This window comes from Macaca mulatta, chromosome 1 (genome assembly GCF_049350105.2).
Source record: "Macaca mulatta isolate MMU2019108-1 chromosome 1, T2T-MMU8v2.0, whole genome shotgun sequence".
NCBI classification, from domain to species: Eukaryota; Metazoa; Chordata; class Mammalia; order Primates; family Cercopithecidae; genus Macaca; species Macaca mulatta.
This window is the reverse complement of record NC_133406.1, coordinates 60,396,828-60,412,092: the sequence shown is the minus strand read 5'-3', so window position 1 is coordinate 60,412,092 and position 15,265 is coordinate 60,396,828. Positions and strand designations below refer to the sequence as shown.

Below are 15,265 nucleotides of genomic sequence, written 5' to 3'. Positions count from 1 at the left end.
GATTGGTTTTAGTAACAATGTCACTCTTTAAGAAACTCAAAAATCTTCAATTTCTGTCTCTTTAGGTTTACCGAACTAATCAGTGTGCTGGGGAGTTTGTGATTACATTTCCAAGAGCCTACCACAGTGGTTTTAACCAGGGTTTTAATTTTGCTGAGGCTGTTAATTTCTGCACTGTTGATTGGGTATGTAATTGCAATTTAGTGAACCTTTTCAAATTTATTATTTTTCTTGAGGAAATTGAATATAATGTTTTAAAGTGTCATGTGGGCTAGGTGCGGTGGCTCATGCCTGTAATCCCAGCACTTTTGGATGCCAGGGCGGGCAAATCACCTGAGGTCAGGAGTTTGAGACCAGCCTGGCCAACGTGGTGAAACCCCATCTCTACTAAAAATACAAAAATTAGTCAGGCGTGGCGGTGGGCGCCTATAATCCCAACTACTTGGGAGGCTGAGGCAGGAGAATCACTTGAACCCAGGAGTTGGAGGTCACATTGAGTCAAGATCATGCCATTGCACTCCAGCTTGGGCAAGAGACTGAAACTCTGCCTCAAAAAAATAAATAAATGTCACACGGGTAGTTGCCTTGACCCATTACTGCTCAAATAGTCAGTCTGCAAATTATTTACCAGTCCACAATGAGATAAAGCACTTGTACCACAGTGTAAATCAAGCATGAATTACCTAAGCATACTGCTTAGTTCAGCTGATGTGTTTTCTTTTGTAGCAAGATTTTCTTGATAAAGAAAGGAGTCTGGGCCGGGCGCGGTGGCTCAAGCCTGTAATCCCAGCACTTTGGGAGGCCAAGACGGGCGGATCACGAGGTCAGGAGATCGAGACCATCCTGGCTAACACAATGAAACCCCGTCTCCACTAAAAATACAAAAAAATTAGCCGGGCGTGGTGGCGGCGCCTGTAGTCCCAGCTACTCGGGAGGCTGAGGCAGGAGAATGGCGGGAACCCGGGAGGCGGAGCTTGCAGTGAGCCGAGATCGTGCCACTGCACTCCAGCCTGGGCGACAGAGCGAGACTCCGCCTGAAAAAAAAAAAAAAAAAAAAAAAAAGAAAGGAGTCTGTTGATTTACATTCTGGCTGAAGCTCTGCATCTGATTGCAAACTGATAAATAATTCCAGTCTAAAGGCTATACTTTGTATAGTACTGGCTTAAATTATTTACAGTACAGCAATTTAAGGACACATTTGGTTTCAGTTAGTTGTAAAGTTTAATTTTTATATTTGTATTAATACTTTTACCTAAAAAGATCTAGATTAAGTGTTGTTAAAGCTAATGAATTATTATTTTGTCATAATGGTACTTGCTATATCTATACTTATTTTCCATTATATAGTTTTTTGAAGTATTATTCCCTGAAGTAGGTTGATCTTACCAGTTCAGCACAACTATTTCAGGAAATATATAAGGTCATACTTCTAATTAGATTCTACATTGTTGTAGATACTAACACATTGTTAATACATTGGGTCTTTTTTATTAAAAAAACACTTTTTAATTAAGATATGTAACATTATAGATCTTTGGTATGCAAAGATAAATAAGGCCTAGGGCCTAGGCTAGGAATCTTATGAGTCTGATGTGTTGTTTTTTTAAATTTTTTGAGACAGAGTCTCGCTCTGTCACCCAGCCTGGAGTGCAGTGGTGTAATCATGGCTCATTGCAATCTTGACCTCCCAGGCTCAAGCAATCCTTCCACATCAGCCTCCTGAGTAGCTGGAACTACAGGCGTGCACCACCACACCCGACTAATATTTGTTTGTAGAGATGGGATTTCACCACACTGCGCAGGCTGGTCTCCAATTCCTAGACTCATGCAAGGCTTGGCCTCCCAAAGTGTTGGAATTACAGGTGTGAGCCATCCACCTGGCCCAGAGTCTGGTTTTAGGGTTGGTAAATGATACGTGTTAAGACCCATAGTGTGATGTTTGGTAATTTGATGATAATGGGTCAGAGGTGTTTGCAGATAGAAGAAAGATGAATGTTATTTTTTTCTTTCCATCTTTTGATACAGCTGCCATTAGGCCGACAGTGTGTGGAGCATTATCGCTCGCTTCATCGATATTGTGTGTTTTCCCACGATGAGATGATCTGCAAGATGGCTTCCAAGGCTGATGTACTAGATGTTGTAGTGGCTTCAACTGTTCAGAAAGACATGGCCATTATGATTGAGGATGAGAAAGCTTTAAGGGAAACTGTCCGTAAATTGGTAAGGCTTATGGAAATCCAACTGCATGTTGTCATTGGGTATTATTTAGTAAAATTCTTACGCACTTTAATATCATTTAAAGCAGTCTTTTTAAAGCGTATTTTCTTTGAGGCCATTGTAATAGATGTAGTATCTCGTGGTTTTAATTTTTATTCACTATCTTATTTGCCACATGTACATATGTCTCTTTGAAGTAGCTGTTCAAATGTTTTGCCCCTTAAAAAAAAATATTTTGTAGAAACAGGGTCTCACTATGTTGCCCAGGCTGGTCTCAAACGCCTGGGTTCAAGCTATCCACCTGACTCAGCCTCCCAATGTGCTGGGTTTACAGGTGTGAGCCACCACACTCGGCTTGCCCTTTATTTTTTAAAAAATTTGATTGTTGTAATAATTCTTTATGTGTTCTGTGTACCAGTTTTTTTTTTTTTAAAAATCAGATAGGCGTTTTGCTAATATTTTCTCCCAATCTGTGGCTTGTCTTTGATTTTCCTACCAGTGTCTTTCAGCAAGCAGGAGTTTTTCATTTTGATGAAGTCCAGTTTGTTAATTATTTTCTTGTGTGAATCATGGTTTTTTGGTTTCCTATTTAACAAATCTTGCCTAATCCAAAGTTACAAAGATTTTTCTCCTACAAAGTCAAAGTCATCAAGTTTTACATTTAGGTCTTTCATCTATTTCAAGTAATTTTTGTTTTTCAAAAATATGAGTCAAGGTTCATTTTTTAACATGTGGATATCTAGTTCTTCCAGCAGCATTTCTTGAAAAGACTGTCTTTTCTTCATTAAATTGCTTTGGCACCTTTGTTGAAAATCAATTCACCACATAAGTATGGGTCTATTTCTGGACTCTGTTGTGTTCTGGTGATCTGTGCATCTATTCTATTGCTAATACCAAATGGTCTTGATTATTGTAGCTTTCTAAGAAGTCTTGAAATCAGGTAGTATGAGTCTTCCAACTTTTTTTTTTTTTTTTTTTGAGACAGAGTCTCGCTTAGTCGCCCAGGCTGGAGTGCAATGGCGCGATCTCGGCTCACTGCAAGCTCCGCCTCCCGGGTTCACGCCATTCTCCTGCCTCAGCCTCCCGAGTAGCTGGGACTACAGGCGCCCGCCACCTCGCCCGGCTAATTTTTTGCATTTTTAGTAGAGACGGGGTTTCACCATGTTAGCCAGGATGGTCTCGATCTCCTGACCTCGTGATCCGCCCGCCTCGGCCTCCCAAAGTGCTGGGATTACAGGCGTGAGCCAGCGCGCCCGGCCAACTTTTTTTTTTTAAATTCGTTTTATCTCTTTTACTTTTTTTAAATGTAAATTTTAGCATCAACTTACCGATTCCTGCCAAATCAATTCCTGTTGGAATTTTGATTGACGTTGCATGAAACTATGAATAGTTTGGGGGAGAATTGATATCTTAATAATATTGAGTCTTCCAATTCATGAACATAGTATGATTTTATATTGCATGTTTTTTGGCACTGTTATAAATTGTACTTTTAAAAGCTTTGAATTTCTAATGATTTATTGCTAGTATTTAGAGAGACAATTGACTTGTATATTGACCTTGTCTCCTGAGACCTTGCTAAAGTCACTTAATTTCCAGTAGCTTTTTCATGGATTCTTTTGTAATAATAATATCTGCAAATAGTAATACTGTTTTTTTTTTGTTGTTGTTGTTTGTTCGTTTGTTTTTTAAATGTGCCTCTTTGGGTAGAATCCTAGAATACTGGCTCTCTGCAGCCCATTATAGTTTAACAGCAGGTCACCTACCTTCCCTCCTTATGTTTTACAGTTGGGGAAAATAGTGTCCACAGGGTTTAAGTGACTTATATCAAAGTCTTACATCAAAAATGGTAGCTCATTTTTTAGAACTCTGAGAATTTTTCCAGGTATGGAATTTACACATTAAAATTGGGTATAAACTACATGATTCATTCTCAACTAAAATCCATAGAATTGGTCCTTAATCTTATTTTAAACAAAAATTTTAACTCTCTCCATCCCATGAAGTCCTTTTTAATGACCAATTCAAAAATAAAACCAAAATCTAATTAGCATTTTCCTTACCTTCCTCATCTTTGTTGGCCCATATACTTGGCAGATATGAAATAGTTAAAAGGTTAAAATACAGTATAAGAGAATAAACGAAAGAAGCCCAGTGGTTCATAAACTGACTGGCATTCTCAAGACTGGATTAGGATCCAGTTTTAGATAGGGAAAAAATGGTGATAGAAGTTTGGTCATTGAATGACAAAAGGTATATCCAAGAAGGGTTCTCTAGATGTTCGGTGGTACAGATTATGTTGAAATTTACTGGTTCAAGACCTTATCGTTCCTGGCAGTCTTTTTGGATGAAATGTTTTATTATGGCTTTAGTCTTTCCTATTGCACAAATTTTCTAACTATTCAGGTAATGATATCCTTTCAGATAACTTCCTGTAAAAGGCTAAGAGACCACTCAGCATCTTCCCAAACTCAACAATTTCTGCATAATAGTCTTTTCCACTTGTCCCATGTTCTTTCCTTTTATTTTTGTCCTTTTAATAGATTCTCCAGGCCGGGCGCGGTGGCTCAAGCCTGTAATCCCAGCACTTTGGGAGGCCGAGACGGGCGGATCACGAGGTCAGGAGATCGAGACCATCCTGGCTGACACAGTGAAACCCCGTCTCTACTAAAAAATACAAAAAAACTAGCCGGGCGAGGTGGCGGGCGCCTGTAGTCCCAGCTACTCGGGAGGCTGAGGCAGGAGAATGGCGTGAACCCGGGAGGCGGAGCTTGCAGTGAGCCAAGATCACGCCACTGCACTCCAGCCTGGGCGGCAGAGCGAGACTCTGTCTCAAAAAAAAAAAAAATAGATTCTCCATATTTCCTCAGAAGTAGGAAGCATATTCCTTTCTTTTGCTCTTATCTATACCCAAAATGTGGACAAGGCTAATTTGGAGTAGAACAGACAACTAACCTCAGTAGTTTTACAGTCCTATTGTGTTCATACTCAGATCAAAATGACCAAACATAAGGACCTGCCTTGTCTGAAAAAGGAGATCTCCCTAGACAAATGAACTTGCCTATATTTGCTAGGTCATTTGTTTCTTGTATGCCACATGTTTTAAAATCATGCATCCCTATTTTGGTAAGGCTTTTTTTTTTTTTTTTTAAACTCAAGTACTACTGCATGCTTGTCTTGGGCTGGTGGATTATATTATCCTTTGGAGGTTTCTCTAAAGTATACTTTATTCTAGGGAGTGATTGATTCGGAAAGAATGGATTTTGAGCTATTGCCAGATGATGAACGTCAGTGTGTAAAATGCAAAACTACATGCTTCATGTCTGCCATCTCCTGTTCTTGTAAACCTGGCCTGCTTGTTTGCCTGCATCATGTGAAAGAATTGTGTCCCTGTCCGCCTTATAAATATAAATTGCGGTAAGTAGGAAGAATGATTTTTTTTTTTTTTTCCTATGGAAAACAGTTGATCCTTACTAAAAGCTCAATGACCTCGCAGTTCTGGGGCTGAAATGTTAAATATAAAACATCTAGTTTTCTCCAAAGCTACACGTCTCAAAGCTAAGTGTGGTGGTATTATTTCCAGGTATAGATACACGCTGGATGATCTCTACCCTATGATGAATGCATTGAAGCTTCGAGCAGAATCTTACAACGAATGGGCCCTGAATGTGAATGAAGCTTTGGAGGCAAAGATCAACAAGAAGAAAAGTATGTGGTACATAAAGTGACTTGGTGATTGGCAAATTGAGGCTCATTGTGATGTAACCAAATTAAGGTCAACAAAACATTTCTTGAAACAGCCTGACCTCATCCTTGGTTATCCCCTCTATGTAGCCAGGTTTACAGAGCACCAGCAGAGAAGGTTTTAAAACCGAGAGTGGATAATGCAGATGCCCTTACATCATAGTGAAATTTCGGTATATGAGTTGTGCAACATCACTTAACAAAAACGATATTGTTAGGAAACCTTTATTTTTGTCTCAGAAATAAAAATTTCACATTTCTTACAAAGACATTGAAATCTTCTTTAAAAAAAAAAAAAACCAAAACATCTTGTGACAAAGGCAGCATGACACTAAATCAGGAGTCTCTGAAATGGTAGTTTATCACTTCTTAGTTCTAATTAAGGTTAAGGTCCCTGGCACTTGTCATTACCTTTGAAAGTCACTACTACCCTTTTTATCTCTCTCTCTCTTTTCTTATGAAAATATAGTTTGTTTTTTGTTTTTTACTTTTCAGCTTAGGGGTACATGTGCAAGTTTGTTACATAGATAAACTTGTGTTATGGGCGTTTGTTGTACAGATTATTTCATCACCCAGGTTATTATTAATAACCCATTAGTTATTTTTCTGGACTCTCTCCCTCCTCCTGCCCTCTACCCTCCCAATAAGCTCCACTGTGTGTTGTTCCCCTGTATGTGTTCATGTGTTATTCCCCTCTACTCATCCATGTGTTTTCATCATTTACCTCCCACTTATAAGTGAGAACATGCAGTATTTGCTTTCCTGTTCCTAGTGTTAGTTTGCTAATTGCCTCCACCTCTATCCATGTTCCTGCAAAGGACATGAGCTCATTCTTTTTTATGGCTGCATAGTATTCCGTGGTGTATATGTACCACATTTTTCTTTATCCAGTCTTATCATCGATGGGTATTTAGGTTGATTCTGTGTCTTTGCTATTGTGAGTAGTGTTGCAGTGAACATGCACATGCACGTGTCTTTATAATGGAGTCATTTATATTCCTTTGGGTATATGCCAGTAATAGCATTGTTCAAATGATATTTCAGTCTTTAGATCTTTGAAGAATCGCCACACTGTTTTCCACAATAGTTGAACGAATTTACACTTCTACCAACAGTGTATGAGTTCCTTTTTCTCCACAACCTTGTCAGCATCTGTTACGTTTTGACTTTTTAATAATAGCCATTCTGATTGGTGTGAGATGATATCTCATTGTGTTTATTTATTTATTAAATTTTTTTTATTTTTTGAGACCAAGTCTCGCTCTGTCGCCCAGACTGGAGTGCAGTGGTATGATCTCGTCTCACTGCAACCTCCATCTCCCAGGTTCAAGCAATTATCCTGCCTCAGTCTCCTGAGTAGCTGGGACTACAGACACACGCCAACATGCCCAACTAATTTTTGTATTTTTAGTAGAGACAGGGTTTCACCACGTTGGTCAGGCTGGCCTTGAACTCCTGACTTCGTGATCTGCCCGCCTTGGCCTTCCAAAGTACTGGGATTACAGGCGTGAGCCACTGCACCCAGCCTTTCATTGTGGTTTTGATTTGTATTTCTCTAATGATCAGTGATTTTGAGCTTTTTTTTCATACGATTGTTGGCCATATGTATATCTTCTTTTGAAAAGTATCTTTTCATATCCTTTGCCTACTTTTTAATATTTTTTTCTTGTAAATTTGTTTAAGTTCCTTATAGATGCTGGATATTAGATCTTTGTCAGATGCACAGTTTGCAAATATTTTCTTCCATTCTCTAGGTTGTGTATTCACTCTGATGATAGTTTCTTTTGCTGTGCAGAAGCTCTTTAATTAGATCCCATTTGTCAGTTTTTGCTTTTGTTGCAGTTGCTTTTGGCATCTTCATGAAATCTTTGCCTGTGCCTATGTCCTGACTGATATTGCTAGGTTGTCACCCAGGGTTTTTATAGTTTTGGGTTTTACATTTAAGTCTTTCATTCCTCTTGAGTTAATTTTTGTATATGGTATAAGGAAGGGGTCCAGTTTTAATCTTCTGCATATGGCTAGCTGTTATTCCAGCACCATTTATTGAATAGGGAATCCTTTCTCCATTGCTTGTTTTTGTTAGATTAGTTGAAGATCAGATAGTTGTAGGTGTGCATTTTTATTTCTGGGTTCTCTATTCTGTTCTATTGGCCTGTGTGTCTGTTTTTGTACCAGTTCATTTCTCTTTCAGAGTGTTTTCACTTGCTTTCATTTCTGTAGCCCAACACATAACTCCACCCCCTTTTATTTAGGGGAAAGGAGCAATATCATTGTCTCTGAGTCTACTGTGCTTTAGTAACTGAGCACACTAGTTACTCACTAACTGTAGAATAAAATGCAGGAGGAAGAAGTGGTTCAAGCCACACAGTAAGAGTTATATTTACTTTGCTTTCATAAGTCAGTTGTTTTCTTCTTTTTGTCTATTGTAAACATGCCAGGTTTTTTTTTTTTTTTTTTTTTTTGAGACAGGGTCTTGCTCTGTCATCTCAACTGGAGTACAGTGACATGGTCATGGCTCACTGCAGCCTTGAAATCCTGAGTTTAAGTAATCCTCCTGCTTTAGGTTGTCAGATAGTTGACTACAGTTGTGTGCCACCATGCCTGGCTAAGTTCTTTAATTTTGTAGAGATGAGATCTTGCTGTGTTGACCAGGCTGGTCTTGAACTCCTGGCCTCAACTGATCTTTCTGCCTTGGCCTCGCAAATTGCTGGGATTTACAGGCGTCAGCCACTGTACCCGCCCTAAAACATGTCAGGTCTTAGCATTTTTATATTTAAGTTCAACTCTAGACACTTGTTTAAAAAACTCCATGTTCGGCTGGGCGCGGTGGCTCAAGCCTGTAATCCCAGCACTTTGGGAGGCCGAGACGGGTGGATTACGAGGTCAGGAGATCCGAGACCATCCTGGCTAACACGGTAAAACCCCGTCTTTACTAAAAAATACAAAAAAACTAGCCGGGCGAGGTGGCGGGTGCCTGTAGTCCCAGCTACTCGGGAGGCTGAGGCAGGAGAATGGCGTGAACCCGCGAGGCGGAGCTTGCAGTGAGCTGAGATCTGGCCACTGCACTGCAGCCTGGGTGACAGAGCAAGACTCTGTCTCAAAAAAAAAAACAAAAAAACTCCGTGTTCAGCCACCACCCTGGAAAAATCAAATCAACAAATTTATTAATAATTTAAAGCATTGCAAGAATTTGAAGTTACATTTCTAGACAAGAACTGACAAAACCAATCTCCTCTGAATTTCATACCAGTAGTAATAAACATAATGATTACAGAAAATATGACTTTTTCTTCATTCCTAGGCCTTGTCAGCTTCAAGGCTTTAATTGAAGAATCTGAAATGAAGAAATTCCCAGACAATGATCTTTTGCGACACCTTCGCCTAGTCACACAGGATGCAGAGAAGTGTGCCTCTGTTGCGCAGCAATTGCTTAATGGCAAAAGGCAAACTAGGTATGTGCTTCTGACTGCGTGAGTTTGGATTCTTTGGCACCTATGTTTGGAAACCTGTTGTGACTCCTTCTGTCTTGAATTTCTGTGACCACCTGGGTGTGGTGGACATATATATATATTCTTATATGGCTTCCTTGGGCCTTTGTCTTTATAGATATCGATCTGGTGGAGGGAAATCCCAAAATCAGTTGACAGTGAATGAGCTCCGGCAGTTTGTAACACAGCTGTATGCTCTTCCATGTGTCCTCAGTCAGACACCATTGCTAAAGGTAACCATAGAGGGATGTGTGGGAGAATACTTTGGTAATGCTGTATTTTGTATATAAACTTGATTGACATTACTAAGTAATCTTTGATGATTAGTATGTACATTTTTTTGCAGATGCTTTTAATAATACATTGAGTGGTATGTGTATATAAATGGATTATAATAGTAGGCCCACAGAGGGGAAATAAAGTTGGAAATTTTTCCTTTGAAAGTGACCTTGGCTGGGCATGGTGGCTCACACCTGTAACCCCAGCTCTTTGGGAGGCTGAGGCAGGCGGATCACCAGGTCAGGAGTTCAAGACCAGCCTGTCCAATCTGGTGAAACCCCATCTCTACTAAAAATACAAAAATTAGCCAGGCATGGTGGCACATGCCTGTAGTCCCAGCTACTCCAGGAGGCTGAAAGCAGGAGAATCGATTGAACCTGGGAGACAGAGGTTGCAGGAAAAAAAGAAAGAAAGTGACCTCAGCTAGTTCGAGTTGGGATAAGGTCTCCGTTATAGTTGCTCAGTGTTTGCTGTCAGTTGGCTTATGTATTATCTTATTTACCTATATTATTACTAAAATTAAATGAGATGTTAGAGTATCTCAGTGAATATGAATTTAAGATTCTAAGTTTGAAAGAAGCCAATTACTGAAAATTACTGTTTTAATGCAATAACCTGTGTATTTTTTTTAGGATCTCTTGAATCGTGTAGAAGATTTTCAACAGCATAGTCAGAAACTACTGTCTGAGGAAATGCCTAGTGCTGCGGAGCTGCAGGACTTGCTAGATGTCAGCTTTGAATTTGATGTTGAACTTCCACAGCTTGCTGAGATGCGTATCCGTTTGGAACAGGCCCGTTGGCTGGAAGAGGTGCAGCAAGCTTGCCTAGACCCCAGCTCCCTTACTTTAGATGATATGAGACGTCTCATAGACCTAGGGGTAGGGCTGGCCCCGTATTCAGCAGTGGAGAAGGCTATGGCCCGGCTGCAGGAACTGCTCACAGTGTCAGAGCACTGGGACGACAAAGCCAAGAGTCTCCTCAAGGCCAGGTGAAAAAGCAGACTTCTCTTTCTTTGGGAAGGTTGGACAGTTTTCTCCATCTTAAACATAGAGCACAACAATTGGTGTATGGCACGTGCTCAGTAGCTGCGGTTATTATGCATGTGGAAGACATGTAGAAATAGCTGAGATATTTGGAGCTGCTTTGGGACCTGAATAAAAGAATGTTAATTTTTTCTTATTTTACTGATTATAAAATGAATAATTCAATTGGATACAGCTTTTCTAGAGTTGGTTTAATAAAATTTCCCTGGATCCTGTTAATATCCTATCTTTGAGAGAGGAAAATACTTACAAATAGGTGAAGCTGTTTAAATTCACAGTTAATAAATACGGTTCCAAGGAGTCTTAAAGAGAAATGTGTGAGAGTCAGTAGGCACTGTTCTGCAAGAAAACAGTGCAGATAATTTTCAACATGAACAGACAATGCCATTTGAAAAAATTTCTTTGCCATACTGAATTTCCTTTGAAATGCTAGTCTTTTTGGTAACCATTTAAAGAAAAATGAACCATCATATAAAATACTAAGAAGTCTTTGTTTGCATTTTGTAGGCCACGGCATTCATTGAATAGCCTTGCTACGGCAGTAAGGGAAATCGAAGAGATCCCCGCATATCTGCCCAATGGTGCAGCTCTGAAAGACTCAGTGCAGAGAGCCAGAGACTGGCTTCAGGATGTAGAGGCCCTGCAGGTTGGTTTTAAAAAGTATATACGGAATGTATAAGTGCATCCAGAAAGAGCAATATTGGAAAGTTGTGAAGAATAATATGTTGGATCTCGCTGCACAGTTTCAGTATTTTAGGGGTTGACCAGAAGACTAATTCTATTCAGATTTATTTGGATGTACTTACCAGCTATTATCCTGACCAGTTGTCTCAAATATTTAAAGCTTAGACAGTGTCACCAACTTTTTCTGGGAGCTGGGGAGTCTTTCATAACAAACTTGAGTACTTGACTGCAGATTGAAGCAAAAGAACTAACAATGAAGTAGTGAGAGGAAGTAGTTTTCTACTCTTTGATAAGTATGATTACCTCTTGTTGGCTTGTCCACAACTTTGAAGTTCTGACAATCAGTAATAGCAGATTCAACAAATCTAGTTATATGACTAAATGCCCAAACTAAGCCCCAAGGCCCAGAATTTTCATGAAGTAGTGACTTCAAAGTACCCTCCCAACCCTAAAAAGAAATAAAAACCTACCCAGTTCCAAAGTAATTATCCAAAGTATCCAAAGTCATTTCCACCAAGTATTTGTGGTTTTATGCTAGATGTCATACTTTTTGACCTGTATATAAGTTTAAAAAAATAATTAAGTTCACTTGTAGCATTGTTAAGGTACAAAAAGAATGCATTATTTAATATGATTTTCCCAGTTTTCAGACGACTGACTGAATGACTTAATTTGAAAAGTGTTTGATGGGGGATGTCTTCCCTTATCTCTTATCATCATAAACTAATAGGTGTTACTGACCTATTGAGAAAAAAAAGTCTCAGGTTCTGTTTTGTTGAAGTCCTCAAATTCTAGAAATAAAAATACTATCTGGCTTTCTGAATATTTGTGTAATTTTAAGTGGTGCTAATTGGCTAGTTGCTAACAAGAAGTACCAAACAGGACAATTCTAGACAAATGTTTGCATCTGGGCATCTGTTCTTGTTAATAGGGAAAAGAAGATATATTGTTTGAGGAGATTACATAATTAAGGACTGACTCCAGCAAGCCAAAACAAAAACAACAAAAAACAAAGTATTTACTATGGATGTAAACTTCGTTAATGAGAGTTTTAGATGTAGGCACTTGTCAATGATAGTTGGTACTGTAGTAATTAGTTTTAGTCATGGTCCTCCTTTTTACTCCATGATTGCTAGCAGCCAGAAGGTGAGCTCATGGCAATAAGGAGAGGCTGGCATATAAAATCAGAAAGCAAGGGCATGCTTCTGGATGAGTTTATTTCCTTCATATTTTATATGTATATGCTACTTTTACTATGTTTGTAACAGTGCCATTAAGGGCAAAAGGCAAGTTTTGCTTCATTCCTGAAAAAGTAGCCTACCTTTTTTTTGAATCATATATTTAAGGACTAATAGACATGACTAACAACAAGGAACTATTTTCTATTTAGTGGATTATTTATTTTAAAATGTTAGGCAGTATTCTGCTTTACACATAGGAAGCACTCGGATTTCTAAATTAAATACCATAGGAATAGCATTAATTTATGAGTCACGTTCTTAAGTGTCCATCAGAACATTTATGCCCTAACAGTTTTAATCCTCTAAGAATAAATATCAAAGGCAGCAAAATAACCTACCCAGTCTTCCCTAGTTGTCCCAAAAATGTCCCTTATGGCTGTTTGTCTAACCCAGGAACACACATTGCACCTAATTGGCATCTCTTTAAGTTTCTTTTGATCTTGTAGCGTTTTCCTCCCTACCCCAGTTTTTCTCATGTCACTGACTAGACAGTTATCCTGTGGTATACTCCACCTTCTGGATTTGTTTGGTTGTTTCTTTGTGGAGTGTTCTATTCTCTGTATTTTCTATAAATTGGAAGTTAGTTTTAAAACCCTGGTGCATCCAAGTTAAACATTTTTTAATATAATGCATTAAAATGTCAGGTAATACTGTATATTCTGTATTACATCACAACAGGAGACATATCTGGATGACCTGACATCAGTGATGCTAAGTTTTACATTGTATTAGAGCAACACCAATGCATTTCATCCTCCATAACCTAATGCTTTTACTCTCCTTCTAGTTTGGCTATCTTTTTCTAAAAATACAGTTCCCAGACCAGCAGTAGTAGCATTGGCAACAGTAGCTTCACCTGGGAACTTGTTAGAAGTGCAAATTTATGGACCTTTCTCTGACCCACTGAATTAGAATATTTGGGGATAGGACTAAGGAAACTGTTTAAACAAGCCTTCCAGATGATTCTTATGTATGCTAAAGTTTGAGAACCACTGGGCTGTCTCAACTTTTATTTTAGTTTCCTGAATAATTTATATTGAGTCGCTTTAATTAATCATTGGTGAGTGGATTGGGGTAAAATATTGTTTTGTTACTTTTTATTTGTATAATTCTGTATGAAAGTCTTGAGTTTCTACAAACCTTCATTTCTGCTGAAATTTTTTTCAAACTATCAGTAGGGATCAATGTGATGAGTGAATTTAGAAGGGTATAAATAGAACAAAGGGACCACAGTATATGCCATGTTCACATTTGTATCCTTAGAGTCTAGCATATACTAGGTTCTCTAGGCCCGGCACAGTGGCTCACTATAATCCCAGCAGTTTGGGAGGCCGAGGTGGGAGAATTGCTTGAACCCAGGAGGTAGAGGTTGCAGTGAGCTGAGATTGCACCACTGCATTCCAGCCTGGGCAAGAGTGATACTCTGTCTTAAAAAAGAAGAAAAAAGAAAAAAAAAAGAAAATAAAAAAACACCACCAACACCAAAAGACCAAACTAGGTTCTCTAAGTGTCACTTCTACCCCCAACATTATTGGTCAGCTGGCAGGTTGACATTTGTGAATTTAGCATGTTGTTTGTGAATTTAGCATGTTGAGATCTTGGAGTAATCTGAAGTACTCAGTGAACCAATCTGATTTATGCTTTTCCTGTTTTTCATAGAAGTGTTCTTTTTTCTAAACTGCTGTAATTTTCCTTGATTTATTAGGCTGGAGGACGTGTGCCAGTGTTAGACACACTCATAGAACTTGTTACACGAGGCCGATCTATCCCGGTACATCTGAATTCTTTGCCAAGACTGGAATCCCTAGTAGCTGAGGTTCAGGCTTGGAAAGAATGTGCTGTTAATACATTCTTGACTGAGAATTCTCCATATTCTCTCTTAGAGGTAAGTTTACAACCAGCTCATCTGCAAGACCTTAGATCTCCTAGTTTGGTAAAACATGCAGTTCATCACATGCAAAGATGACATCACAGATTAATCTATATTCTGTGAGTTGTTCTTCCAGAAAAGCCAGGGAGATTCTTCTAATCTTCTGGTGAAGCAACCTTTAAATGTTTTCTTGGTTCATTTAGGATAACAGTATCTTAAAGAAGAAAATTTTTTCCTACTGGGTGAAATTCCTCTGTGTTGAAATTGGACTCTTAAACTTGGCCATGTTAGGCCGGGCGCGGTGGCTCAAGCCTGTAATCCCAGCACTTTGGGAGGCCGAGACGGGTGGATCACAAGGTCAGGAGATCGAGACCATCCTGGCTAACCCGGTGAAACCCCGTCTCTACTAAAAAATACAAAAAACTAGCCGGGCGAGGTGGCGGGCGCCTGTAGTCCCAGCTACTCGGGAGGCTGAGGCAGGAGAATGGCGTGAACCCGGGAGGCGGAGCTTGCAGTGAGCTGAGATCCGGCCATTGCACTCCAGCCTGGGCGGCAGAGCGAGACTCTGTCTCAAAAAAAAAAAAAAAAAAAAAAAACTTGGCCATGTTTTACCCACCTGAATTTCGTAAGCCTGATAAATGATCTCCCCCATCTTTTAAAAGTGCTTTAACTGCACTTTTTGTATTTTCTGTAAACTGT

At 39.2% G+C, this 15,265-nt stretch overlaps 1 protein-coding gene across 8 annotated transcripts in view; it reads left to right on the top strand.

Annotated features, from left to right (window-relative positions):
* KDM5B (lysine demethylase 5B) overlaps positions 1-15,265 on the top strand; it is an 83,120-nt gene that overhangs the window by 58,188 nt on the left and 9,667 nt on the right. For all 8 annotated transcript variants that reach the window (XM_078003028.1, XM_078003037.1, XM_078003047.1 and 5 more), the window contains 9 exons: positions 66-185; positions 2,026-2,220; positions 5,453-5,634; positions 5,801-5,925; positions 9,263-9,413; positions 9,568-9,682; positions 10,361-10,716; positions 11,279-11,417; positions 14,402-14,581. In XM_078003028.1, coding sequence (XP_077859154.1) covers positions 66-185; positions 2,026-2,220; positions 5,453-5,634; positions 5,801-5,925; positions 9,263-9,413; positions 9,568-9,682; positions 10,361-10,716; positions 11,279-11,417; positions 14,402-14,581 — 1,563 coding nt within the window. The remainder of the gene's footprint in view (positions 1-65; positions 186-2,025; positions 2,221-5,452; positions 5,635-5,800; positions 5,926-9,262; positions 9,414-9,567; positions 9,683-10,360; positions 10,717-11,278; positions 11,418-14,401; positions 14,582-15,265) is intronic.